This window comes from Parasteatoda tepidariorum, chromosome 7 (genome assembly GCF_982258835.1).
Source record: "Parasteatoda tepidariorum strain Cologne lab strain chromosome 7, Ptep-v5.0, whole genome shotgun sequence".
Lineage (NCBI taxonomy): Eukaryota > Metazoa > Arthropoda > Arachnida > Araneae > Theridiidae > Parasteatoda > Parasteatoda tepidariorum.
Window position 1 is genome coordinate 36,456,285 of NC_141761.1, and position 26,976 is coordinate 36,483,260.

Below are 26,976 nucleotides of genomic sequence, written 5' to 3' on the forward strand. Positions count from 1 at the left end.
AGCTACGTATAGAATAAAATGCAACATATTTGTTGCTGCTATAGATAAGTTTAAACACGCATATACATTCTTTTCCTTCTGTCTTTAACCCTTTTAGGATAGGCTGAAGGTGAAAAATGCGCTTCCCCAGGCAAGCACGCTCCAAGACTATACGTGCTATAGAGTGCGTACATACATCCTAATACCAGAGTACCATATTTAGAACATGCTCGTGTGATTTTGAACCACTAGTGTCAGAAAGGTTCATTTTTTATATGATGCTGTGGGCAGTGAAAGGAGAATTGCGTGATCACGTTTATGTGATTACGGTAATTGATGTGTTAAACATTCTGACTTAAGCAACCAGGATAGTTCTGTTTTTATCAATCATTCAACTCGAGGGTTTACCTTACTTTGCTAATAATTTCCTCATACATGTCAGCTTTTCTAAATGACTAAGAACTATTTCTTATTTGGAGTCTATTTGAAAGTTCCAGACAAGTTCAAAGATAATTCCAAAATGTTCAAAGAAAATTCCTTTTCAATACTATTTCTTAAATAATTGATTTACGACTATTGGCACTTCAATGAGGGTTTTTCTTCTCGTCTTCCAGAGTTTTGCTGCCATAAAATTTGAGTGATTACCTCAGTTCTATGCATTTTGTTAGTGCATCGTTCGTTTCTAAGTTTTTCACCAGTTCGTACACTTACATCAAAAATGTCAAAAACACTCTTATAGTATTTCAGTTACGGCATTATTAAATCTCTTTTTGAATTTGAATAAAAACCTAAGATAAAGTGAAAAAAAAAGTCTTTGGGAAGTTGGAAACAAGTTTTATACCGATAATTATAGTTTTATCGCTCAAAGGATCGTAATAGATAACCAGTCAACTTTTCATTTTGTGACCTAACTAATAAGTGAACTCTTAAACGGAGCTTAAAGCCACAATGTAAATATTTACTTCATATGGGCCTCATCGTTGCTCTCAATATAAACAAAATCGGGTTCTGAAGCACGTGAAGAGGTTTTCTTCTTCCCCAAATGTTGCTGAAACACACACAAAGCAGAGCTCGTTACGTAATATAATTATTGAACCTATTTTCTCGCTTCGGAGATCTTTACAACATGAGGAATATATTTACATTGAAGACGAAACAGTTAAGAGGCTCCGCTCTATTCTAGTTGTGTATTTGCTCCATAGCCAAAATCAACATAACTTTCTGGTATCTAATTATAGTTTCAGTTTAAACAGGAAAATCTGATTTTGTGAGATGCCACTGAATCTTTATCCATTTGAAACGAAAAATACAATTTTTTAATTTCAGAATGTCTTGCATATTTTATTACGATTTTTCCCATGACTCTAATTCAAATATAAAAACAATAAATCCTTTTTTCCACCGAGGATTGTTTTTATTTTTCATTTTGGAATATACAGTAGTACAATAAATGGAAATGAACAGAATATACACAATAAATGGAAGTAAACAGAATATGCATAATAAATGGAAATAAACGGAATATTCACAATAAATACAATAGAAATAGTCGCTGTATACAAATCACGATAGGTGTTGTAAAATTTTGCTTTTATTTTCTTGAGTTATTTTTTCATTTAGCGTTTGATTAGCATTCTGTAGACTTCTTTTGTATTTCGAAGTGATGAAAACTATTAAGAAAATGATAATTCATACAATTAGAATCATACTTATATGACACACATTCGATCAATTAATCAATAAAATTACCTTATAAAAGCAATGAAAAATTATTCTGCTGAAGTATAAGTTCTAATTCTGATGTACTTATCACTTATAAGGTGTTTCATAAACATAGCCTTTAATTTTAAAGGAATGGGAAATATAGCTAAAAGCCTCTCTTTTTTTTAAAGATGACATTTTTGCTTCAAACTGTTTCTTAGTATTATTTGTTTCGGATTTTGAAAAATTTTCGCTTGCATAATACACAGAAACATCGCATTGCCGTCATAGAAATTGTAATGTGTTTATCAAAAACATTGTTTTGAACTATTTAAAACGTGTATTATCTTTATATTGTCATTAGTTTTTCATTTATAATTTTAGAGGAATCTATCTATATACATTTCTCTTATGTGGCAAATAGAGAATTGCCACATGAAATCGAGAATTTCTCTATTTATTGGCAACACTACAGTTGTTATTCATTTTGTTAAAGTTGCGTTGAAAAACTTAATTATACGCTAAGTATTTTTTTCAGATTCATTTTGTTAGGTTGTCTTAAGTAATAATTCAAGTAGTGTTAGTTAGTTATACGATCAGAACTTATTTAGAATAATTTTTTATTTTTATAGAAATGAAAACTTAGTAACAAAGTAATTTTTTAGATTTATTTTTGATCCGTTTTAAAATGACTGTAGAAATTTTAAATATAAACTGTGCTAGGCTCTTGTATACTGTCCTGTCATATCAATTATTGGTGGAGCGTGCCACTTTCAGACGATAACATACTTTTACTGCCTTCTATACTGAAATGTCCTATTATGTGCACTTTTTGTGGTTTGCGTCATTTAGTTGATAACGGATCTTCTTGTTTTTATGATTTTCTTTAAACTATTAATTCAAACCTCTAAAATGTTATATATATCTTTTCACAACGATGTTTGATGTTGTGGGGGCGGAGTTATCGACCATGCCCACCTTCATCTATCAAAAGGTACCTCGTGATTGAATCAAGTTAGCATGCCTTATATACCAGTGAATTGATATTTAATTTTCGTAGTGGTAGTTACGCCACATTACTCCCCCACCAGAATTTTATCAGGGATAGAAATTCGATGAACGGATACCACTAGTTGCTGTACTTGTGAAAGACCGAAAGAGCTGTTTGTTGAGTGCTGAATGTGAGAGGTGTATTAGCATCACGTCGTAGCGTTCGTTGTTGCTTCTGTGTTGGATTTTGCAGTCACAAGTAGCAAGTCAAATGTTCAATGTCGACTATCCATCGAAGTAGGCGTTACCGTCAAGTTAATGGATAAGTGGGCGTTACTGCGTGTACAAATCACGTCCGAGTCACCAATGTGGGGGCGGAGTTATGGACCATGCCAACCATCATCTATCAAAAGGTACCTCGTGATTGAATCAAGTTAACATGTCTTATATACCAGGGAATTTATGTTTAATTTTCGTACTGGTAGTTACGCCGCAATGTTATCTGCAGAAAAAAGACAAAATTCATAGTTTACAGATATAAGGACATTCCTGTATTATTACGCTTAGGAGTGTGGTTAGTGATTTATCTTTGTTCAACCAACACTAAAGCTTACTAACACCAGAGCCAAATACACTATCAATTTCCTCTGTTGTCTGCGATGCCACAAGACCTTATATTTCACAATCGTGCGAATTTCTGGTCTTTCTGTTTTCAATAAAATTAACTTTAAAAAATGAATTTAACTTTTTTTTATAGATTTCGATCATTTTCTTCAGCTGGTGAGATTTGCAACTTTTCAACAAAAGAAAAAAAAAGTACAATGGTTAAAGCCGATATCAAATAGTGAAACTGTTAATGTTGACATATCCTGTTATTGTTACGCATCCCCCTGGAGAAGGAAAGCCTAGACCAGGTCCAGAAGGCCCCGTCGCGCCAGTTCCCCATATATCTGCAAAAAGTCCCGATCAACCAGCAGCTGCTTAAAAGAAGTGCGAAGGCAAAAAAGAAGGTGATCAGGACTAGCAGGTTGTGAGCAGGAACAAGGTTGGAAAATTTTCTCTCCTTTTTGAAACCTTAAACACTTAAGATGGCCACTACGAAATCTGGCCATGGCCGATTGGAAAGGCCGAGGGTCGCAACATGTTAATGATAGGCCAGGGCCGTTGCCAGCATACTACTGATGGGTTGGAGTATGGCGCCACACTGGAAGCAAACAATGTTTTCCCAAGGAGTGGATCTCAGTGGGAGTAAGACGGTTCAAACAGTCCATAGGAAGATCACAGTCATTCTTGGTGAGCACATCGGCTGTCTCTTTGCCATGTACCCCGACATGCGATGGGATCCATTGGAGGCTTATTGGTGTCTTCAGGCCTATCTCAGATAGAAGTTTCATAATCTCCTGGCCAGGAATATCAAATATTTCCGGCGAGTTCTTGAAATACTGAATAGCACTCCTACTATCGGTCAATATCCAATTGCAATTATTTTAAGTTGTCTGGGCATAATTAAGGGCAGTTTCAATAGCCATGATTTCAGTTCTAAAGACTAAGCAATTGTCAGGGTTTCGGATACTGATCCTGACTTCACTATCATTGCTGTTGACAAAAACACCACTCCCGCTTCTACCGTCTTCCAACTTGCTACCGTCAGTGTAGATGACCAAGGCGCCAGAAGGGATACTCTGACATATCCTTTCCAAAGTAAAGCATCCTAACTACAAATTTCCCCCTCAACGATCAGAAGAGTATTAACTACACCAGTCTAAAGAGCCAGCTAGTATTTATCAATTGCTCAACTATTCAGATAAAATTAATTATTATTATTGTCGCATTAGTTTTAAAAGACGTCATGATCGTAAAGATTATTCTATAATGTGCGTTAAAAGAGAACAATTCAACAGCTCTCGATGGAAGCAGTTTTAAATTCATGTAAATAAAAACTAGTTGATGGAATATGCAGTTCTGATAATTTTTACTCTTAAAAGTCATTTTGTAAAGTTTAATATATGAATATTTCTTTCTAACAAGCAGTAAAAGAATCCGATTGTCTCATACTGTATGTGGCAATTATAAATATTTCCAACTTTTTTAATGCAAATTTTGAACTGCTTATGTGCTTACATGGAATAATGGAACTTAGGAGAAGGACTGTTGACATTGCAGTCAAAAAAGGTAACTGGCCAAATTCATTTAACAATCTGGATGAAGCTTCTGTTAATAATAATCCAAAAGCCTAAAAAAGAAAAAAAGAAAATGTTAAGATAATAGTATAATTTCCTTTTTAGAACATATAGATTATAATAAAAAATAGTAAATAAGTGTTTCGCAATCCCCGTCCTTATATATTTTTAGAGACTTCACCAAAAATAAAATTAAAAATCATAATAAGCATAATGTAGCAGCTAAAAAGAAAACAGACTTGTTTAAAAAATACTGCTTATTCGAAACATTATGGATTTTGATGAATTCAGCGATAAAGAATGCAGATTATTATTATTAATATTTAAAAAAATATTATTGAACTTTTGTTGATTATTTAACTTCTTTTAGCTAAACTGTATAGTTAAAATATAAGTATAATTTATTATTTTAAAATAGCGAAAATATAATTAGTTTCTCATGAAACTAGTACAATTAGACAACCATAATGTTAAACAAAAACCAATAAAATTATTTTTTCGTTGAATGAACTAATTGTTGTAAGATCACGCGATTCATTTCTAAATCAATATATTTCTCCAAATTCGCATTCCATTTCCATGTTTTTAGTTCGAGGGCAGGTTTAACAGAAAACAGAAAATAACTTTTAACATCTATAATAAGCGTGCTTGTAGCTTTGTCTTCGATGCGTTAATCACGCCAACATAGCGTAGCATCTAAAATAAACGCTAGCATGAGCAGTTGCTTAAATTTTACTTACGGGAGCATACAGAAGCTAACGTAAAAGTGCAAAATCTCCCTATTGTTTCAAATATTTTATTCAATTTAACGTTGAGTTGTGATGGATCAGGGGATAGAGCTTTCGCCTCCCATTGAGGTGCACCGGTTTCGAATCCCAGCGATGGCTGGTCGATATGAATTCCACATCCAGCTTGCACCGACCACAGTGTAGACTTAAAATATCCTCAGTGGTTGACGGATCATCGGTTAGAGTCCCCTTGTCATCAGGTCAACAGTGGGAGGTTTTCGTGGTTTTCTTCTCCACGTAACGTAAATGCGGATTAGTTCCACCATAAAGTCCTCCACGAAGGCAAATTATCTCCCGATACTTGATTCAGGAGTTCCATTGTCTTCTGGATTGAATTCAAAATTACAAGACTAAGGAGTTGAACATTAGTAGCCGTATAGAAGAAAAATTGGGACAGCTGTTCAACGACGGTTATTAAATAAAATATTTAAATTTTGTTATTGTTTAAACAACTTACAAAAAAACGGCGTCAAACTATTAAATATAAAAACTGAAAACTGTTACGAGCATTATTTTTTCTTCTTATTTACGAGCAACAGAAACAGATTAATACAAATAAAGTAACATAAAGCAAAATATTTTATTGATATCTGGTATTATTGCGCGTCAAAATGGGAAAGATAATTTGCCTTTATTCTGCATTTTAAGTTAGTTGATTTAAATGGTTTGCAACTACTTCCTTTAAATTTAAATTTTAAACCTGCATTCAATCACTAAATTAAATCGGAAATTTAATTATATTGTTGATATTATTTGTGAACTTCAGTTTTGTGATATCATACTAAATCATGAAGTATCAGTTGGTTTCTATTCCATGCAATCCCAATAATTGAAATTAAATAGTTGAAACTTAGTTTTTTGCTTACAACGCTTAGCATGATAACCTATTCTGCTCAATTGTTGTAGCAGCCGTAAGTAAATGTTAAGTGCGATTTTTTTAATATTCATATTTTGAAGTTAATATTTTGAAAAGAAGCTGATGTATATAATCAAATTTAATGATATTGTTTTGTGGGTGCTCACATTTGTAGTTGTGCATAACAGTGAACTAGTGACTATTTCTGGAACGGGATATGTTACTTCAATTCCATATTCAATTGCTAATGTCACGATACTGAGTTGAAAGAACCTATAACAAAAGAAACAATGTTAGAGACACTTAATTAATATTTATATTTATTTGATGTAAGGGACTTGACGCTATAACAAGGTAAGACCAATCTTTGTAAGACCAATCTCTCAAGGTAAGACCAGTATTAAATAGTGTGAAAAAAACTAGGCTAATCAATTGTGTCTTTAAATTTCATTTGACTCTCATCAACACTTTCTGAATCTGGACTTATATTATTATTGAAGCACTTAATTTAGAAATGTACTAATAGTTTAACAGTACTTTTTTCTATGGTTTATTTAATATCAGTTACTATCAGTTACTACTACTTACAGTGGTTACTATCAGTTTCCGTAATCAGAAAGATTTATTACGGAAATGCTTGTGGCCTATGATTGATTAGTAATCAGAAAGACTAGTTTATAGGCTATAAGGGATTAGACCGAAATATGTTTAAAAAACGTTTTAATTAAGACTCATATCTTAAAGAAATTTTAAATAAGGCTGCAGCTATAAATCTGTTTGTCCTTACATCTTTAAGCATTACGAATCAAATAACCATAAAAATTCTGTTCTTTTATTTTTAAATCGCTTATAGTTTGTGAGGAATTCTGTTTTGCTTATAGCTTCCACATCCCAGTTTTTGTAAATTGATTTCTTTAAAAATCCCTGCCGAGTTTGAGAAGATTTCTCTTTAATACAACTTTTTAACAAACTGATTTGAGACTGTTGGGTATTCTGCGGAACAACTTTTGCCTTATACAGATTTGCTGTCAAATTACAAGAAGTATGGAACAAGTATTATCTAATATAGTGTCTACGGCTATTAATAAACTTATTTTTCTGCACTTGAAAAAAAAATTTAAACTGAAATACATTAAACCATCATAGGGAGTTTATATATAATTTTTTTGGTTAACAGAACTTTTTTGGTTTCTTCAAATCATTTTCAGCTATAAATTAGCAGTGGAATGATTTTCAACAAAACTTATGTTGGTTTGTTGATAGTTATGGCTTTAACACTAATTTACGTGCTTTTAAGTTTTTATGTCTTTCATATCTGTAGAAAAACACGTAATTTTTATTTATTATATTTTATTTACAAACACGTAATATAAAATCTGTCTCTTACACATTATCTGCTTCTGTGAATATCCACTTTGTTTTCTTCTAAAAAATATGAACAAAATTGGGAAATGGGGTGAGATACATTCCAAGCTTAAACTTTTTAAAGGAGAATTTTTTCGTATAAATTTAAATAAAGTTTTACAACTTTACTATTAGAACACTGATGAGATATATAAGGGCAAGGAACATTACATTATTCGAGGGACGTTAGCGTCAAGTTCCTAGACTAATGTATGATATTTACCATTACAAATAATATTCAACTTAAAAAGGAAATTTGTTTAAATACCGTGTAGTAAGACAAATCATTATACTCTTACGAGAGTCCTTCTGGAAAACAAGAACTATTTTTTTTAAATGATTCCTATTAAATGATCAATTTATCTACATGATATTGACTAATTTCTTTTACGTTTGGCAATTATTGGCAATGGTAAGTATCAAACTTCTAAGAAATAGAAAAATCGGCTGACATATGCATGTATTAGAAAAAAGATTTTGAATGATTAATATTTAAAACTCTTCCATAAAAATTTACCCTAGCAAAGATATCGTCAAGAAAGTCACCCAGAGTTGTTTCAAAACAAGCAACGAAGCGAATAGGATGAAAGCAACCAAAGACATAACGCAAGCAAGTATTGTTATTTCTCTAATAAAAATAAAAACATATTAATAACAAGTATCAGATAATGTAGTTATTAAATCCATAACAACTTGACTTTGAAAAGTGTCGAAATGATTGATTTTCGATTATCTATCTACTTATTTTTATTTTTTTTACTAAGTTTAACCTGATTGATTCGACTTGATCGCTTGAGTCATATGGCAACGCGTTGTATCTATTATTGCCTTTCAAAAATATGCATATACTCTACACACTTGTGGCGTAACTACCACTACGAAAGTTAAACATCAATTCACTGGTATATAAGACATGCTAACTTGATTCAATCATGAGGTACCTTTTGATAGATGAAGGTTGGCATGGTCGTTAACTCCGTACTCACATTGGTGACCCGGACGTGATTTGAACACGCAGTAACGCCCACTTCGATGGATTGTCCACATTGAACAGTTGACTTGCTACTTGTGATTGCGAAATGCAACACAGAAGCAACAACGAACGTTACGACGTGATGTTAATACACCTCTCACATTCAGAACTCAACAAACAGCTCTCCCGGTCTTTTACAAGTACAGCGACTAGTGAGATTCTTTCATCGAATTTTATCCCTGATAAAATTTTGGTGGGACAGTATTGTGGCGTAACTACCACTAGGAAAATTAAACATCAATTCACTGGTATACAAGACATGCTAACTTGATTCAATCATGAGGTACCTTTTGATAGATGAAGGTTGGCATGGTCGTTAACTCCGTTAACACAGTGACTTTTAATTAGAAACTAAGGTAAACATGGAAAATTAGTTTATATTCAATTTTTCTCTCTGAAATACATTATTGAGATTTTTATACAGTATTTTTGAAGTCAAATGAAGTCAGGTAAGTAGGATTAAAAATAATAGGATAACAATATAGGATTGTTTTAAGTGATTTCAGGTTTGCGTAGATAAATTTAAATGGATTTGTGAAGCATTAAGTAAATTTCAGATGCAAAGTTAAAATTGAAGATTTATATCAACAGAGGTAGTTATTTTATGGTCTCATTCATATTTAAACTATATGAAAAAATATAATTTCCTTTTTAGTTTTATTTAAAAGGATTAAGAAAAAAAAAAATAGTTACGCTCTGTGGTTTTGATTGAAAATAAAATCTAATAATTAGGATTTTGCTGCTTATTTAAACTCGATTTTGGGTGTGTCCGACATCCGGCAAGATTGTGTTTTGCGTTTGCATCAGACTTTTGCTGTCACATGTCTTTCGAAAGCAGAGTTAAACCTTCGCCTGATGCCATTTATCTTTTCACAGTTCTAACAGGTTCACTCAACATTATGAGTCAATGTTAAAAGTCCAATTGCAATTTATGTCTTTTTTTTTTATAATTGAATATTTAATTTTATCCCCGGCGTTGAACAGCCGGCCCAATTTTTAAGTTTACAACTTCCAATATTCAACTTCGTAGCCTTTGTATTTATGAATGCGATTGGGAAAATTTTTACCTTCCTGGATGACTTTTTGATGGAACTAACCCGCATTTGCTTTACGTGGAGAGAAAAACCACGTAAGTCTCTTAAGATTAGCCTGATGGCAAAGGGACTCTCAGGGCTAAAGAGAATAGAAGGGCTGGTTCACTCCTTTGAAGTATCTCTCGCCGCGCCGATCCTCCGACGTCACTCTATTGGCGTCACTTTGGCGCAAAGCTCGCACTTTTACTTCAAGAACGGAGCGTTTGGCCTTACTAGCTCTAACTAATATTGGATCATTTCTTTTTGCGAGATATTCTAAGACATTTGTTATTTTCTATAATGACTTTCCTCAGTTTTTGCAGTGAATTTACAAGAATTTAAAACTATTATCGAAATGCCAGTTTGCGCGATTGCAACTTGCAAAAATTCTGATACAAAAACAAAAGAAAAAAGTATAATTTTTCGCGCGTTCCCTAAAGTAAATGAACAACTATGTAAAGAATGGATTCCGAAATGACACAGTTAATATAAAACAGCAATACGTTTATTCTGTCGTAAAGAACTTTTATAAAAATTCATTATCTAAATAGAAACCGCCTCGTTACTTCATAAAGAAAGGCAGGTGAAAAGAATTAAAAAATGGATAAAGTCAAAGAAAATTAAAATGTAAATAAAAAGTATAAATAAAATATATAGTATATAGTTGAAATTCTCCTAATTTCATAACATATTTTTTAATGTAGTTATTCTAAATATTGATGATTTTTTTTAAAAATTATATTCTCTTCAATTTAAATATCTATAAATTATATCATCGTAAATTTAAATGTCTATAAGCAATTGTAAAATTTCTAATGTCATTATGAACCTAAATTATTACTTTGTTTCAGTAATTAGCGTTTAAGGTTGATGTTTCCTAAGTATGAACAAATTGCTATTAAAGACATATTTTAAAATCAGGGATTCTAAATTTAACTTAACTTATCGTTATAAAAGAATATGTAGATAAAAAAAGTGTCGAATATGCCTTCATTTTTCTTAATAGTTAAAGTTAAAACTGAACTTTTTAAAATAAAGTATTTATCGTGTCATTTTCACCAACTAGCAAAACATTTTTATAAGTTTAAAATGGTATTTTTTTTAATATAATAACCAAGAAAGTTTTTATTAAACTATGTTTATGAACGGAAATAATGTGTTAATTACGTAAAGTTTGAAGGCTAATAACCAGAAAAAGTCTAACTTATTTTTACAAGGAGAAAGATGCAAAGTTATTATATCTTTGCTTGCGATCTCCGAGATCTGTGGACACAGTGACGTCATGAGGAGGGAAATCGTAGCTTCAGCTCTAAGAGCGGAGTGAACTAGCCCTTCTATTCTCTTTAGCCCTGGGGGACTCTAACCCATGATCTACCACTGGGGATATTTTACTGTGGTCGGGGCTAGCCGGGTGTGGAATTCGTATCGACCAGCCATCGCTGAGATTTTAGACAGGGTACCTCATTGGGAGGCGAGTTTTCTATGCTCTGAGCTATCACAGCTCATAATTAAATATAAACTTAATTCTCAACCATGTTTTGTGTTCTTAACGGCAAGGGGCAGTATTTGTAGAGATTGCTCTAACATCTGGTAGAATATTCTCTTGTATTTGTTTCCAGTTTTCTTCTGTTTACACCTTTTGACTTAATTTTTTATGTAATTGTTTGTTTCCGATGGTGAAAAATTCATTTGCAGTTGTTCTGCTTTTTGACGCCCTATGTATCGAGAGACTAAAGTATTATCGTAAATTAAGATGTTTAAATTTCCTAAAGAACCATAACGCCGTATTCAATGGAATAATGCAGTAAAGAGAAAAGACTGTACAAGATAAATAGTCACGTTTCGCTATGACGTCAGAGGAAGGCAGCAGCTGTATTGTTCTTTTTCTTTTTTTAAAAAATTATTTTTTTAAAAAATTTTCTTTTTCAGGATGGACAGTGAAGTAAAATGTCATATTTTTAGATTGTTATACCACGGGGAGAAGCGACAAAGCTTGTCAAACTAGGCGGGTAATTAATAAAGTAATAAGTTCAGGCTGGTCGTCGCAGGGATCCTCACACGAATCGATACTTTTTAGAGAATAATGTGTTATTTGGTAACTTTCGTAAGTTGGTAACTTATATTCATGAGTATTCGGATGGGAATTATACAATCTTTATTCCTCTCTTTGAATAATAATATGTACTAAGAAAAGCTACAGTTTTCCAAAAATGAAAAGCTTTCGAGTTCTAATTTTTTAATAACGTGAAAAATTACTCCAGCGCTGCATTATCTAAGTTAATAAAATTTGCAAATATTGAGAATTAATTGATTTCAACTGGGTTGAAAAACCTTACCAAATTGGTGATTTTTAAAAATGTTTTACAATTTATTTTTAAATATTTAAGCTACTTGCTCGTTATAAAACTCATATAATTTTTTTTACGGCAAGATGGTATGCATAGTTTAAAATTGTAGTTTTAATTTAATTCACTTCTTTTGTGGTTTTTTTCCCATTCATTGACGAAAATAATTCGTCCTTAATAGGTGACTAGTTAATCAGTTCAAATGCACTTAGTCTTCGTATACACTAACTAGTAATCAATTTGTTAAACGTTTTTTAATGAAGTATTATTAAGTAAAAAGATTAAATGTTCATATTTACCTAAATTTGTGGGTAAAATCTAGAATAAAACCGGCTAACATAGATCCTGCCAGCCCAGAAACCATTAATAGTGTGCCCATCCAACCGATTTCAACTTCTTTCTCCTACAAATTTAAAATTATGGACAATGCACAATAAAATAAACGGACCACCCTGAAAAATTTTTGACCTAATAATTGAATCTTCACGTTCTAGGACTCTATCTTAATGGTTCGAGGATGTGACTTCAAATATGCTAATCACTTTGTACGGACGATATTTTAAGTTACGAAATTAGATACAAAAACGTACTTTATCTGAATAAGCATCCTTTTTTTAAACTATAGATCCGGTTTTCTATAACCCAAAATGTAGGTGGTAGCAGGCAATCTGAGAAATATGGTGACATTAGTTTGGTCAGGAGACCTGTCTAAAGTTTGGACTCCTTAATGATAATTTTATTTCTTGCGTATTTCGTCATACCGCGAGGAAATTTTAAGTGAATATAAAACTTTTTGCACACAATATATAATTCGCTAATTTGATGATAATTCTAGGAAAAAATTTGCTTTTAATAAATACCTATAATCCTACTTAGTAATAGATGAAAACATTTCGAATTGTAAGGTATAAAATTTTTCATGGAATTTTTAAGAAAGTAATTTTACTAAGCAAATTACAAAATTTGAAAGAAATCGGTCGAATAGTTCCTAATAAATTTAATTTTAAAAATGGGACTTTTTCAAAATAAGATTTCTCAGAAACTATTCGTCTGATTTCGATCAAATTTTGTATTTTGCCTTGTAAAATTGAATTTTTTTTTAAATGATGTAAAAAATTGTATACCTTACAAGGGAATTCTTCGACGTAAATATATTCGGCTAACTAGAATAATATAAAATAATAAATATTAACTAAAAGTTAATTTTTTCATGGAATTATCTATGAATAAATGAATTTTATAATTGCACGCAAAAATTCGTCAATTCACTTAAAAATTTCACTATATGGTGAAATACGTAAGAAATAAAATTAACGTTAAGGAGTCTCGAATTTGGTACGCTATCCTAACCAAACTATTGTGACCATATATCCCAAATTACGGCTACCCCTATATTTTGGGGGTTAAAAACCCGAAATTTTCAAAAAAGGTATGCTTCTGTGTCTGATTTTGCAACTTAAAATATTGTATGCACTAATTAATTAACATATTTAAAGACCTTTTTCGAACCACTAAGATGGAATCCTAGAACGTGAAGATCAGATCATTAGATCAAAAACTATTGAGGGTTGACCGTTTACAGTTTGCACAAAGTACATTAATAGTTCAGCAATTTAATTAGTATTTAATAACATACGTCACAAAACAGTTATTTGTTCTAAGAGGTATTTAGGTACACTTTAACATAATACTTAAAAAATTTTTTTTTAATGAAATAAATACAAAAAAGACGTTCCTTCTTTTGCAAATATAGTTTAATAACAAGGAGCAACCACTGAAGTAATAATAATTAAGTAAAAATAATATTTTTTGTTCAATGAGCTAAATATCGCAGTGCCTAAACTAATTTTAAAGACCAAGCAAAATTTAGTGTATGAAGATTGCTAAATTCCATCTTTTCTAAAAAAAGGATGAATGCAATGGTGTATATAGTTCACTTATCTAAAGCAAAATAAATACAAAAAATATTAAATCATTCACGATAATAATCTCGATGCATTAACAAATCGTAAGCGTTGCTTTGGGTGTTCAACTTTACGTTCCCTTATGCTTTGCTGCGTAGAAACTATAAAACTCAGAAATTTGAAATTACCAAGATTTGTTGAAAAATTAACCGGGAGTACGATGGAAGGAAAAAATTAACAATCGATAATTGTTAGTTTAAGAAACATCAGTTGTTACATTTGTAGTAAAAAATACCCTGCAAACTATTTTACAGCCAGCAGGAATGCAATTAAAGAGTTAAAAATTTGTCGTGCTGAAAGGGTCATTCTTAGTTTTAGTATGTTTTTGCGTCTTATTTCGTAACTTAAAAATCGTTAGCAAAATTTAATTAGCATATTAATTTGAGCAGAAGGTTAAGCCCTTGAACTGTCAGGACTTAGTTCTCGGAAATTTGCTCATGGAAATCTGTTTATTATATAAAAACAGTTACTCAAGGTGCTCGCTTATTTTGCGCATTGTACAAGAAATGGCCTAAAAAGATAGGATCTAGAATTTATTTGATTTTAAACAATAAACGCAGTTCCAAACGTGGTTTTACAGCTCGTACCATGTAGTTAATTTCTTAAAAATTTATTGGACAACATCCTATTGTTGTTCATCCTTAAATGTTGTTAAATTATCTATAAAGCAATTGTATATTATATTTTATAATTCTTACCGGGAAGTAGCGAAGAATTAAATTATTCAAAACAGTAGTAAATGCTAGAAATGATCCATACATCATTCCTGAAAAATATTGATGCTCTTTAGTATGGTTTAAGGAAAACAAATAACACTTGAGAGGCTTAAAAATGCAATATTGATTTTAAATAATTGCAGAAAATAAAAAAGTGTACGCCCTACTAGCAGTGAATCTTTTCTTTTTACTTATATTCCCATGAAGTTCTTCATTCGCAATATGCTTTCAATAAGGATTTGTTGTGTGGGTTGCGTCAGATTGCCGATGATGCTGGATGCTGCTAAGCGACACCATGTTCATAGAACCGAAAATCTCTAAAAAGTTCCAAAATACAATCGTATCTTATAGAATATCAAGAACAGAAAAGCATTTAAGAATATGGTTAGGGAAAGCCAACCAATGGCACTCAGAAATGAGTCTTCGGCTCTATTGAAATGTAAGGGATTTGTTGTAGCCAATTAAAAAGTGCGAGAGAGTTTCCTTCTGTTTCCTATAAATATTGAGTTGGTAACGCCATCATGGTCTTTTCTTAAAAATAAGTAGGTGTGTGAGTAAAGTGTTTTCAATTTCATCTTTTTGATGGAGGAGGTATCTAAGTTAGTCTAGCGTTGTCATGCTAAGAGACAGCAGAAGTAGTCTCGGCAAGATGTTGGCTATTCGTCAAGAAAATTTGATTTAAATCAAATAAAGTGATTTAGATAAAAGCACCAAGCTTGGCAAAAATAAAATAATGTTGAATTTGACTTTTTGAAATTTTAATATAGAGTGCGTTTGAAGCAATAAAAATAAAAATTTCATAAAGTTTAGCAATAAAAAAAAATAGTGCTTGAAGTCCCTCCGCTCGGAAGAAGTGAAACTTCGTAATGTGGAAATGAAAATAGGAAGGGGTAGAAATTGAATTTTAGTGAAATCATATTGTTTCTTTAAGATAAAATTTATTAACAGTGCTTACAATTCACAATTGATCGCATCTTTTAATTATCATTTTCGACTGGAGAAATATCCAAATCTATAACATTTACAATGGGATTATGATAACTAAAGTAAGATACGAAATGTTTGAGTTCTATTTTTTCAATATTTCTTGCAAAAACTGCATCAATAGTAGTTCCCCCTTTGGTTGTTGGATCATTCCTACCATTTATCATTTCCAATCCAAATTTGTCTTGAAGGAAGGTTAATAATGTTTCAGCTTCAGGTAACGAGAAAGTCACATTAAAATTTCCTGCAAGGATCACAGGCCGCTCGTTGCCATGGTAGCGTTAAACGTTTAACGCAACCTTGTTGGAAGTCGCATTAGAAGTTTCACTTCAAAAAATCAACCGATGCTTTAGTTAAACAAAAAACTCTCTCTTAGTAGTTTGCCCTAACAGTAGTAATTTCTCTTCATTACTCTATCATGCGATTTCACAAGAAATCTCCCCTTTCTTATACGAGTTTCCGAGAATAAACAACTCTGAGGAGAGAATTCTAATCACCAATTACCATTATGTGTAAAGGAGCATAGAGGTTGACGATTAGTCCATTCTTCTATTGATAGATTTTATTTAGTAGTTAGTGAATCTATTACGTGTAGATTTTCATCCTTTCATACAATGAAGTATTAAAAAACTTTATGGAATAAATTATATCAAATATCAATGCAGCTTGAAAAAAAAGCAAGTGCAATTTTTAAGGTGTTTTATATGTATCTGTTACGGTGACACACCGAAATCTGGAGAATGTCGACATTCACAGGTGAATGTCAACTTTCACGTAGTCGCTTGGTGTATGTCCGAAATATTTGCTAAATACCCTTATTTCTGACTCTCACCGGTGAATGTCAACAATCACATAGTCGCTTTGGTGAATGTCCGAAATATTTGTTATATCCAATTTTATATTAATTTATTCGTTAATATTATTATATTTATTTGATATATTTATATTTATTCTATATTTTAATATTTACTGACGATAGATTAGAAGAAACATCAGTGTTTGGAGTATCGGGCAAATATATACCGGGCAATGGCACTTGACCCTAAAAAAACATCAGTGTAGGGTATACCGGGCAGTGGCACTTAACCTTACAAAAACATCAGTGTAGGGTATACCGGGCAAATGTATACCGGCCAGTGGCACTTAACCTTAAAAAACATCAGTGTTGGGTTAAAATATCGAATAAATGTAATTATATCCACGAATAAATTCATATCAAATCGAATGTAATAAATATTTCGGACATTCACCAAAGCATATCTGTGATTGTCGACATACACCGGTGAGGGTTCGAATGTACAAGAATGCAGTGAAATATTCGATCTTTCACCGACGTATTTGGTGTTTGTCGACATTCACCGGTGAAGGTCAACAACCACCGATTTCGGTCTTTCGCCGTGACATATCCACAAGATTGTTTATTATACAGTTTTTTCCGTAAAGACCGCCTGCAATATGCATATTTGATATTCTTATCAACACAAAAAAATATACAAAAACGCTTTCAAAAGCTGATCAATTTTAGTGGAAGAAAGCTTGTATAATAAGCACCAAAGCAGATTTAGTGGACAACTAGAAAAATTTTCATTTTTGTGACGTAGCTAAGTTAACTCTTAACGAAGCTTAAAGCCGAAACGTAAATACTTTCCTCATTAAAGCCACTTCTTTGCTCTGAAACTAAACAAAAACAGGTTCCCAAGAGTACAAATAGGTTTTCTCTTCCTCATAAATACTCAAAGCAAAGTTCTTGACATAACAGTTGAACCTCTTTCCTTCCATTTAAGAGATCACCTTCAAATATAAACCCAAGCATTTAAAAACAGATCAATCCTGATCGCGTTGAAGGCTCGAACTTGAAGATGTTTAGAATAATCATATTTTAACTCACTCCAGTTTTCTTCCGCAATAAAACATGTTTTGTTGTTCATGCCTTCCTGTACCGAAATTTGTCATATTTCTAAATTTTTTTTTGCATTATCTTAAAATAATTGAAATAATGACTAGTAATTTGCATTCATTATATTTTTCGTTTCGATAAGGATTTTGAAAATGCATAGAGAGGGGGAGGGGTCCCTGTATAGCCCTAAATGGGATTTTTGCATTATAAATCGACCCAAATAACAATACAAATAAAATATTGCTTGGATTAAAAAGTAATATGCAGTGTTCTTACCAGTTACTAACAGTATGAGTATGAAGTTCCTATTTTTTAATAAACTTAAGAAATTTGCAGCATATGCTTTCGGTAGTTTTTTCTCCGCTACAGTGCTTGTAGGAGAAAATTTTGGCCTTCCCTGAAAGGCTGAAAAATAAAGTTTTTTTTTAAAATCATTTTTCTTGTTACCCTAAACACACCATATGATTTAAATAAAAATAATATATATATATATATATATATGTGTATATTCAAAAATTCTAAATGACGATTAAACAAAGGAAAATTACAGACATATGAAAAAAGGGGGGAAACGAAAAATAATAATTAAGAAAGTAACAAACAACTGGGAAGAAAAAAAAGATAAATTTTTTTTAAAAAATCCGGAAAATAAAAGATATAATCTTTTCATCAGCCCACACGATTATATCAGCGAAAAAGAATATATATATATATATATATATATATATATATATATATATATATATATATATATATATATATATATATATATATATATATATATATATATATATATATATATATATATATATATATATATATATATATATATATATATATATATATATATATATATATATATATATATATATATATATATATATATATATATATATATATATATATATATGGTGTTTAAGTTATTTTTCTGTATGACATTTAACTATTGCAATTATTTAAGAAAAAAATTCTTAATATACTCACTCAATACTATTAATATCAACCAAAGTACATTGGATGTGGTGAGAATTGTTGCTACTTTAAATTTACCCTCTTCGATTAAAGCAGTATCTGTACAATTGTTTGAAATTATTAGAGGAGCAAAAGGATAACCAGCAGCGAATCCCAGCTAGAAAGAGAAAAAAAATATCATTATATCAGGCACTAAATTATGGCAAAGATATTAAATTAAAAAAAAAGCTTTATTTTTTTTCTCATGAGCAACTGGTTTTAATTACTTAGAACTATTACTTTTAAAAGTTGTACATATTCTGAGTAATAAATATGGCAACCCACGCAATTAGTTTTCTTAATGTACAGCATGATGAATAACGTTGGCAATTTTACGTTTTATAGTCCAAATCACTTTTGTTTCTTCTCAATCTCGATGACTGGCAAGTCTTCAAAATGAGTGGCTATTATTGATGCGCTTGAAATAAGTGGACCGTATTTCCTTTATATGTATTTTTGAAGCGAAGGAAGTTTTTAGTCAGGTAATATAAATTATAATTTATTATTAAGTGGACACGGCTAAATACAATGCTCATAGCTTTCGCAATTTTCTATATAACTCTCATAGATAATGTAAGTGCAATGAGGAGTTAAAGTAGTCACAGGTCAACAGCAACAATGTTCCAAGAATTAGAGTAAATTGTTTTGGGCAGTAAACGGTTCATATGTATTACTTGTGCAATCATGTCAATAGGCGTAATGGGAACTTCTCTTAGGATAAATGTAAGCTATACATAGTATTTTGTTGTAAAAAGCAAGTAATATACGGTGCTTTTTGTTTAGTCACCTTACTGTATTTGTGCACATTATGCTTAAAACGTACAGAGATACAGTAAGGTGTCACCATCATGTAATAATGGCGATTTTATTCTTATTTTACTAAGCAAGTATAGTTATAATAATGTTTTGTACCCTGTAACGCATCATAAGCTATATAAATAACAGTTCACTTTTTTTAATAAAAAAAGCTTTTATTCACAAACACAAATAGTAACAAATATGAAGTATCCGTAACGGGGTAGTTATAATCTAATAAAACAAGCAAGAAAACCCCGTAACGGGTTATAAGAAAACACAAATTCCAAACCAAAACTAATCTCTAAAAAATCAACAACTCTGTTGTTCTAAAAATTGTTATTCTAATTTTATCGCCTGCTTTTATTTTTTTTATTTATCTCTTTATGTGTTTATTTTATTTTATTCATGCTCTTGCTAGCCCGTTATTTTTTTTTTAATATTTTTACTTTTATTCATGCTTTCGTCAGCCAATTATTTTTTAAATATTTTTAGACTTTATAACCAATTGCACATTTGCACCCGAAGATTCCGAGAACTCTTTATATGCAACTATAAGTGGTACCATAAATAAATTAGAAATCACTAACCTGCATTCCAAATAATCCAGTTGCACATGCGCGGGATAGTTCGTTGTTCGGAAACCAGGCAGCTGCCACAATCGGTGGGAGAACATTCACTAAAATGTTGGAAGTTGAAGTAAAGACTGTATTGAGTAACACGAATGGGAATCCATCGGGTTTCAATCCAGCGAAATCTAAAGCGCTAGCTGGTACAGGAAAAAATGTTTTAAATTTTTTTTTTTAAAAAATTGGTTATAAGTAAATAAATTAGATAAATTAGTTGGAAATTTGTGTGGCAATGGCTGTTGGACAATGGCGGCTGAATGACTGGCAAGCCACCACTCGTCAGTCTCTACGTTCGATGAATAGTCGCATAATGTTGATGCTGCATGGAATGCTGTACCCGTCCATGCAATCCAATCTCTGTTCGACTCGTTGCCTAGGAGAATAACTGCTGTTATTGCTGTCAGGGGAGGCTGCTCTGAGTACTGATTCTGTAGGATCTACACATCCAAATATCCTGAAAATTTAATCACTTGTTTTTCCAACTATAATGTATGTGCCCAATAAATATCATTTTGTTATTTACATTCCTTCCTGGTGTAGAAATTTTAATAGCCAGTAGTGTAGAATGGGAAAAGTCCTTAAAACCTTTTATATCATTTTCATAACCAGTTCCTCGTATAAATGAATGATCCTAAAAAATTTAAGCAATTCTAGAAAACTGATTGACATGCATTTTCTGTTTCTTCTTCTAGAAAGCTGATTAAACTAACTGTTAACTAATTAGATTAATTTTTAACTGATTTTCGGATATGGCAAAAATAGGCAAACGTAAATACTTAGCAATCTCAATCTACGTCAACCAATCAACTCCTCAAGCAACGAAATAGGATTGTACGTTGCTGTAGGATAACGTGGGAAGTCATTAAGAGATAGGATTAAAATATTCTCCATTTTGCGGTTTTCAAAGCATTTATTCTTATCCGCGCTAATCAGTGCTTAATGCGTTAGTCTTTTCTGGAGTGCCAACAACCCAAAAAGTTAGGAAAAAAACCTACGCGAACTCATACGACGAATGCATGAAATCGTCGCAAACCAGGTTAATTAAAGAAATTATTACTTAAATTAGCGATTTTAAATTCATCAATAATAAAACCGTATTTAAATTATCGAGATTTAAAAAACGATGCGGAGAAGGGCAAAACAAGCAAACAAACAAACAAACAACAACTTACTATAACTGCAAAAAAACAATTGAAAAATGACGTTGATTTACAATGACATAGTCGCTAACTGAAAACGTCAAAAAGTCATTACTGTAATTCAAAATTCGTGTCGCGTAATGTAATCGCATTAAAATATGGTAATTTGAAAATCAGTGTGAAAAGGACCGTAAAAACAATAAATAACAGCAGAGAAAACGATCGGTTTCTCATATCCGAACTTAAAGTGCCGCAATAACATCGTATTAAAAAACTGTAGTTCCAAAACCCATGTGGAAATGACCAAAAAATAAATAAATAACTGCCGAAAAACGATCAGAAAGCGAAATGGATTTACGACGGTATCGTAGCGAATTAAGCGCGTTAAAACATGATTACTCAAATTTGAAATTCACATGTCGCTTTCGTAATAATAACGTACTAAAAATATCGGAAATTGAAAACCATGGGAAAAAAACCCAGAAAAACAAAAAATATTACTCAAATTCGAGATTCATGCTCCGAATTCTGAAAAATCACGTAAAGATGACTCAAAGATTCAAAAAACGATAAATAACTGTTAAAAATATGATAAGAAAAAGATTTGGAATAATAATGGAATGGTTCTCAAACAGTTCGAGTCTAAATATGATTACTTTAATTCGCAATTTGCGTATCGTAATAAAATAGTAATTAAATACCTAAATTTAAAAAACCACGCGGAAGAAGCCGAGAAAGCGATAAATGATTGCAGATAAAACAATCGGAAACGACGTGGATATATATACAATGGAAACGTTTTGAATCGAGCGAATCAAGACGTAGAATCGTGTCGAATTCGAAATTTGAGTGTCGTAATGATATATGGTATAAAAATATCAGAAAAAAATGTGAAAAGAGATGAAATCACGATTAAAAAAAAATAGTTCATAAGAGGTTACTAGCAATTTTTGCTACTGTGTTTTTATGTAACTATCATTTATCTTTTTAACTAGAAATTAAATACTTGCTAGTCGACAAAATTGCGCCCATGCTCAACCCTAATGTTTAAGATTAAAAACCTTTATCCCTACACTGATATCTTTTAAAATGCCATTGCCCGGTATTCCCGACCCAGATATTTTTCCGAATCCAGTGCAATTCTGTTATTAAAATATTGAATAAAGATTAAGATTAAAGGAATAAATTATTATCAAATCTGACATAACAAATATTTTGGATACTCACTAAAGCGATTATGTGATTGTTCTTTTTTCTTTCACCATTTAAAGATAATTTGTGTATAATAAGAGGGTTTCTGGATTTTGGCTTAAACGAAGTTTACCACCACTAGCAAAGGAATGATTAGAAAAAGTTACAACAACTTTAATTAACTTGGAAGGATCCATGTGGAAATGAAAAATATTTCAAGCACATATTTTCTTACTGCAAGAATTTGGAGGGTTTTGGTCTCAAGTATTTAAATATTTATTTATTATTTCGGTTATACATAGTTTTATAACCTCAGCTCTTACGAGAACTCCAAAAATAAGAGTGGCCATTATAAAATATTCAGTATATATAACTTTTTCAAAAACATTAGTGGTAACTTTATGCAAGCTAACACAATTTGTCAAACTTAAACGTGACCAAACATACTTCAGTAGATGCGATGTTAGATGGTCGCTACAACATTTCCTTTCTTCTTCAAGAACAAGTGATAACGTTTCACTAGTTGTCCAAAAATTATCAATGATATGAAGAAATAATTTTTAAAAAAATGGAAGGATATAGAAACGTACGGTTTTGTTGTGCTTTGCTTACGAAGTCAGAGAGCTTTTCTTACCAAGTGTCAAAATCAATAACGACGTTCATCAACAGATGGCGCTACTTATTGGAAAAAACTATAGAACAATGTTTTCTGGAGCATGAAAGAACGTTTCATTTGATATATTTGCATGAGAATCTGTAACTGTTGCTGAAAACAGAAGTTATTTTTAAAAAATATTTTTATAGGTTTTTTTCCCCTCAGTTACCATCACCGTCTGTTAAACAACTGCCAAGATTGGGAATCAATAACTTGTTTTGAAGCAAGAAACTTTCTTTTTTTAAAATTTATTTTTCATATTGTTTGTCATTTCTGGGATACACAATATGGGTGGAATAATATTTACCTGCAGTGTTAGCCAATGATCCAGCTATTACAGTCCAACGAAGTCCTACGTAGTTTATGCCAAATGACAAGGGAATTTCAAATAAAATGAAAAAGAGCATTGTCATTTGAACAGTCCAGTTTAGAGCTTCATTCGATATCTTATAGTAACAGGTATTCACATTTGCCATAGAGACATACTGTGGAAAGCCAAAGTTGCATAGAAATGCTAGACCGCTAAACAGGAATAAGATCCAATAACGCTTTAAGTAGATTTTAGTTTCAGTCTCTTCAACGGAAATTGGTTTCATTTCGGGAGAGAATGTATTCAAATCGCTTTTTAATGCAGATGAACAGTTTTCAAATCGTACTTTTTTGTATGCCCTATCAATTCGTCAAAAAAGTCTTCAGAAAATTCTAAAAATGAAAAAGGAGAAAAATAGTAAGATTTAAATAATTATTAAGTTGAATTAAAATTTATATTATTAAATTGTCTTCAAAATTATATATATATATATATATATATATATATATATATATATATATATATATATATATATATATATTTTAAATATTTTTTTTATAATTATTTCCAATGGCTGAAATTGACAAACTCTTAACTATATATGCAAATGAAATAAATAAGAGAAAAAAGTCATCGACTCATTAGCAGATGCTATGAGTCGATATCTTTCCATGCTATGAGTCGATCACTCCAATATCTTTTCACTTCGGAGTCTCCGTGTACAGCCGAACATCCTATCAAGTGCTTCTTATCCATTACTTCGAATTTCCTATAGAGTGGGCAATTTGGACTCGTAAAAATACCATTGCGGTGGAGATGGTACGCAAGACATTCATGACCCACCACAAGTCTAAATTCTGCCACAGCCTTTTCACGGGGTCTGTCAGAAATGCCGCTGTCTAAAATGTTCCCTTAACTTTTCAGAGATATACGGGAAGATCCTATTTCCTATTTTTTCAAAATTTTTGATGTAGATTTTCGTGGAATGAACGGATCTATTGGAATTTTGTTGTTGGATTATTTTTGTGCCTTTTTTTGCCAACATATCAGCTTGTTCTTTGCCGTAGATATCGCAATGTCCTGGTTAAAAATTGTATTATTAAATTGTATTAAAATTATATAACTAAATTGCATTACTGTATTATTAATTTAACTTCTGAAATCTTATTAATAACTTATAAGAATGCAGTTATTTGAGACGTTCCATAAAAGGGAAAAGTGGTAGCAAAATCGATACGGATTACTTCAAGGAGCACGAATCCTACTGCCTGGAATATTAAAAGACATTTTTACGAATTTTTTTTTTTGAAACTTGACAGCACAAGAGCTCAAAGATAATTTTTTTGCAAAAAGTTTACACTTTTCCCTTAATTTAAAAATTATATTCCTAATTGTTTCGATTGGAATTTGTTGTGGAAAAATTTCATTTTTGGTATATTACAATTATTTAAACCGAAATAACCGAAAAAGGAACCGAAATAATTTAGAACTTTTCGATAAAATGTTTTGAGTAAATTTTTTTAGCTTAAGCTTTACTTAAAATACTCTAAATAATATAAATATGCAAATGTTTCGAATAAAGTAAAATAGAAAGGCAATCATAGGCTTCACAAGCGAGGTAATATTTCTCGTGTATTGGTATTAGTAGACTAAACATGAATCTATAGAACTTTCATGCTAAAATATGCATAGCATATTTCCTTGTTTTTAAAAACTAAACTATTATCTTATTTAATGATCCTTTTTTAAATTAATAAAAATCATTAATACAATCGGTAATAAAAATCATTTAATCTAATCGTTAATAGAAATCATTAATATAATCTGTAATCTTTTAATACCACAATCTGGAATGGAGTGTAGAGTAAAATCTACTTTTTGAGATTCCTTCTACATCTGCCTATCACATTAGCATAGAATTTGAAAACCGCTATGGTTGCTAATGTTTGGAATGGAGACGTTTATACATAGCAAATTGGGGATTTTCATGTATATGGTCGAATACTTGAGAGTTACTATGCATTTTTTTGGATAATGCTTAAGTTTTTTTTTTAAATAGTTAGATCACAAATAATTTTTCTCACAATAAAGTAAGCTATTTATTCAATACAAGTACATATTCAATAGGGTTAGTTCAAATAGTCATTAAATTGTACCTGTTACACATGAATATTTTGATTTATCATAACATGAAATAAATTCAGAAATTTTCCCATTTTACAAAAATGTTATTGGTTTGTACTAATACTATTGTCTAAGTGTCTGATAGAGATAAACTAAATAAAAGTATAAGGTAAAAAAAATTGAGCACTGATGTTCAACTTTTTTTACTGTTAATAACTGTTCGTAAACACTATTTTTCCTTCATTAAAAAAGAGAGAATCTTTTGTATGCAGTTAAAAAAATACTAACTTTTGATCTTTTTGAATTTAATAGTAGACTGCTGTGATAGTATAAATGTAATACATTGCGTCATGTATGCAAAAATTCAGGTTATAATCCTTATAACAGGTATTCTAGAGCATATTAGTTCAGCAGTAGTAAATTAATTTGGAAAAAAATATGTTGCATTTTCATATAATTTTGCCGCCGAAATAAAAGAGAGGATTTTACTTCTTGAAATATAAGAAACGATAATTTTGACTCTTATGAAAAGGGATGACTAAACCTAGGTAAATAAGTAACAGTGTGGTCAACTGTTTATTTAGAGCTGAAAAAAAAGCTATTTAACATTATTTTTGAGCATGATAGATACTTCTAAAGCAAGGGTAAAAATACCATATCAATAATTTTGAGTTGTCGCCGAGAAAAATTGCTATGTCGATTACAAGTTAAGTCAGCGAAAAATTGCCGATTGAATTATTTGGTAACTTTTGTTTTCAGCCAATCACAGATCCGTAAGTCGCAATTAATGTAAAATAAGCTAAAACTAACATAATTAAAATAGATATCTACTGAATAGAAGTTTTACCTTTTTCTAAAGCTACTTTCTAGAAAATCCACACATGAACAGAAGACGTAACAAACTATGTATTTCCTACATATGATACATAGAAAATCTTAATATTTGTAGCATCATCGTCTTCACCTTTTTTATATAATTTAATGTGCTTTAAATCTAAATTTGAACGACATTGCTTTAAAACTATTTCATCGTGTTCTATTAATATTGATTTCTCCTTCACAAGAATGTTTTACTTTCCTTTCCGGTATCCATAAAAGGACTTTAATGTCAAAATTTTATGGCATAAATGTATTTATATTTTAGTGTCCACTCATCTGGCGATAGACGTTTGTAAAGCTGCGTCACCTTGTAGCTCAGAATTATATCGGAAA

General features: G+C 31.1%; 1 protein-coding gene across 1 annotated transcript; it reads right to left on the reverse strand.

Annotated features, from left to right (window-relative positions):
- Nucleotides 1-1,368: 1,368 nt before the first annotated feature.
- LOC107440032 (choline/ethanolamine transporter flvcr2b-like) lies at nt 1,369-26,747 on the reverse strand. Its single transcript, XM_087167680.1, has 11 exons — nt 26,612-26,747; nt 23,638-24,032; nt 20,307-20,485; nt 18,895-19,039; nt 18,187-18,315; nt 15,012-15,079; nt 12,649-12,752; nt 8,416-8,526; nt 6,662-6,767; nt 4,792-4,903; nt 1,369-1,649 (listed from the first exon to the last, which is right to left on the reverse strand). Exons 2-11 carry the CDS (start codon nt 23,924-23,926, stop codon nt 1,543-1,545), a joined length of 1,350 nt encoding a protein of 449 aa, XP_087023806.1. The 5' UTR covers nt 23,927-24,032; nt 26,612-26,747; the 3' UTR covers nt 1,369-1,542.
- Nucleotides 26,748-26,976: the final 229 nt, after the last annotated feature.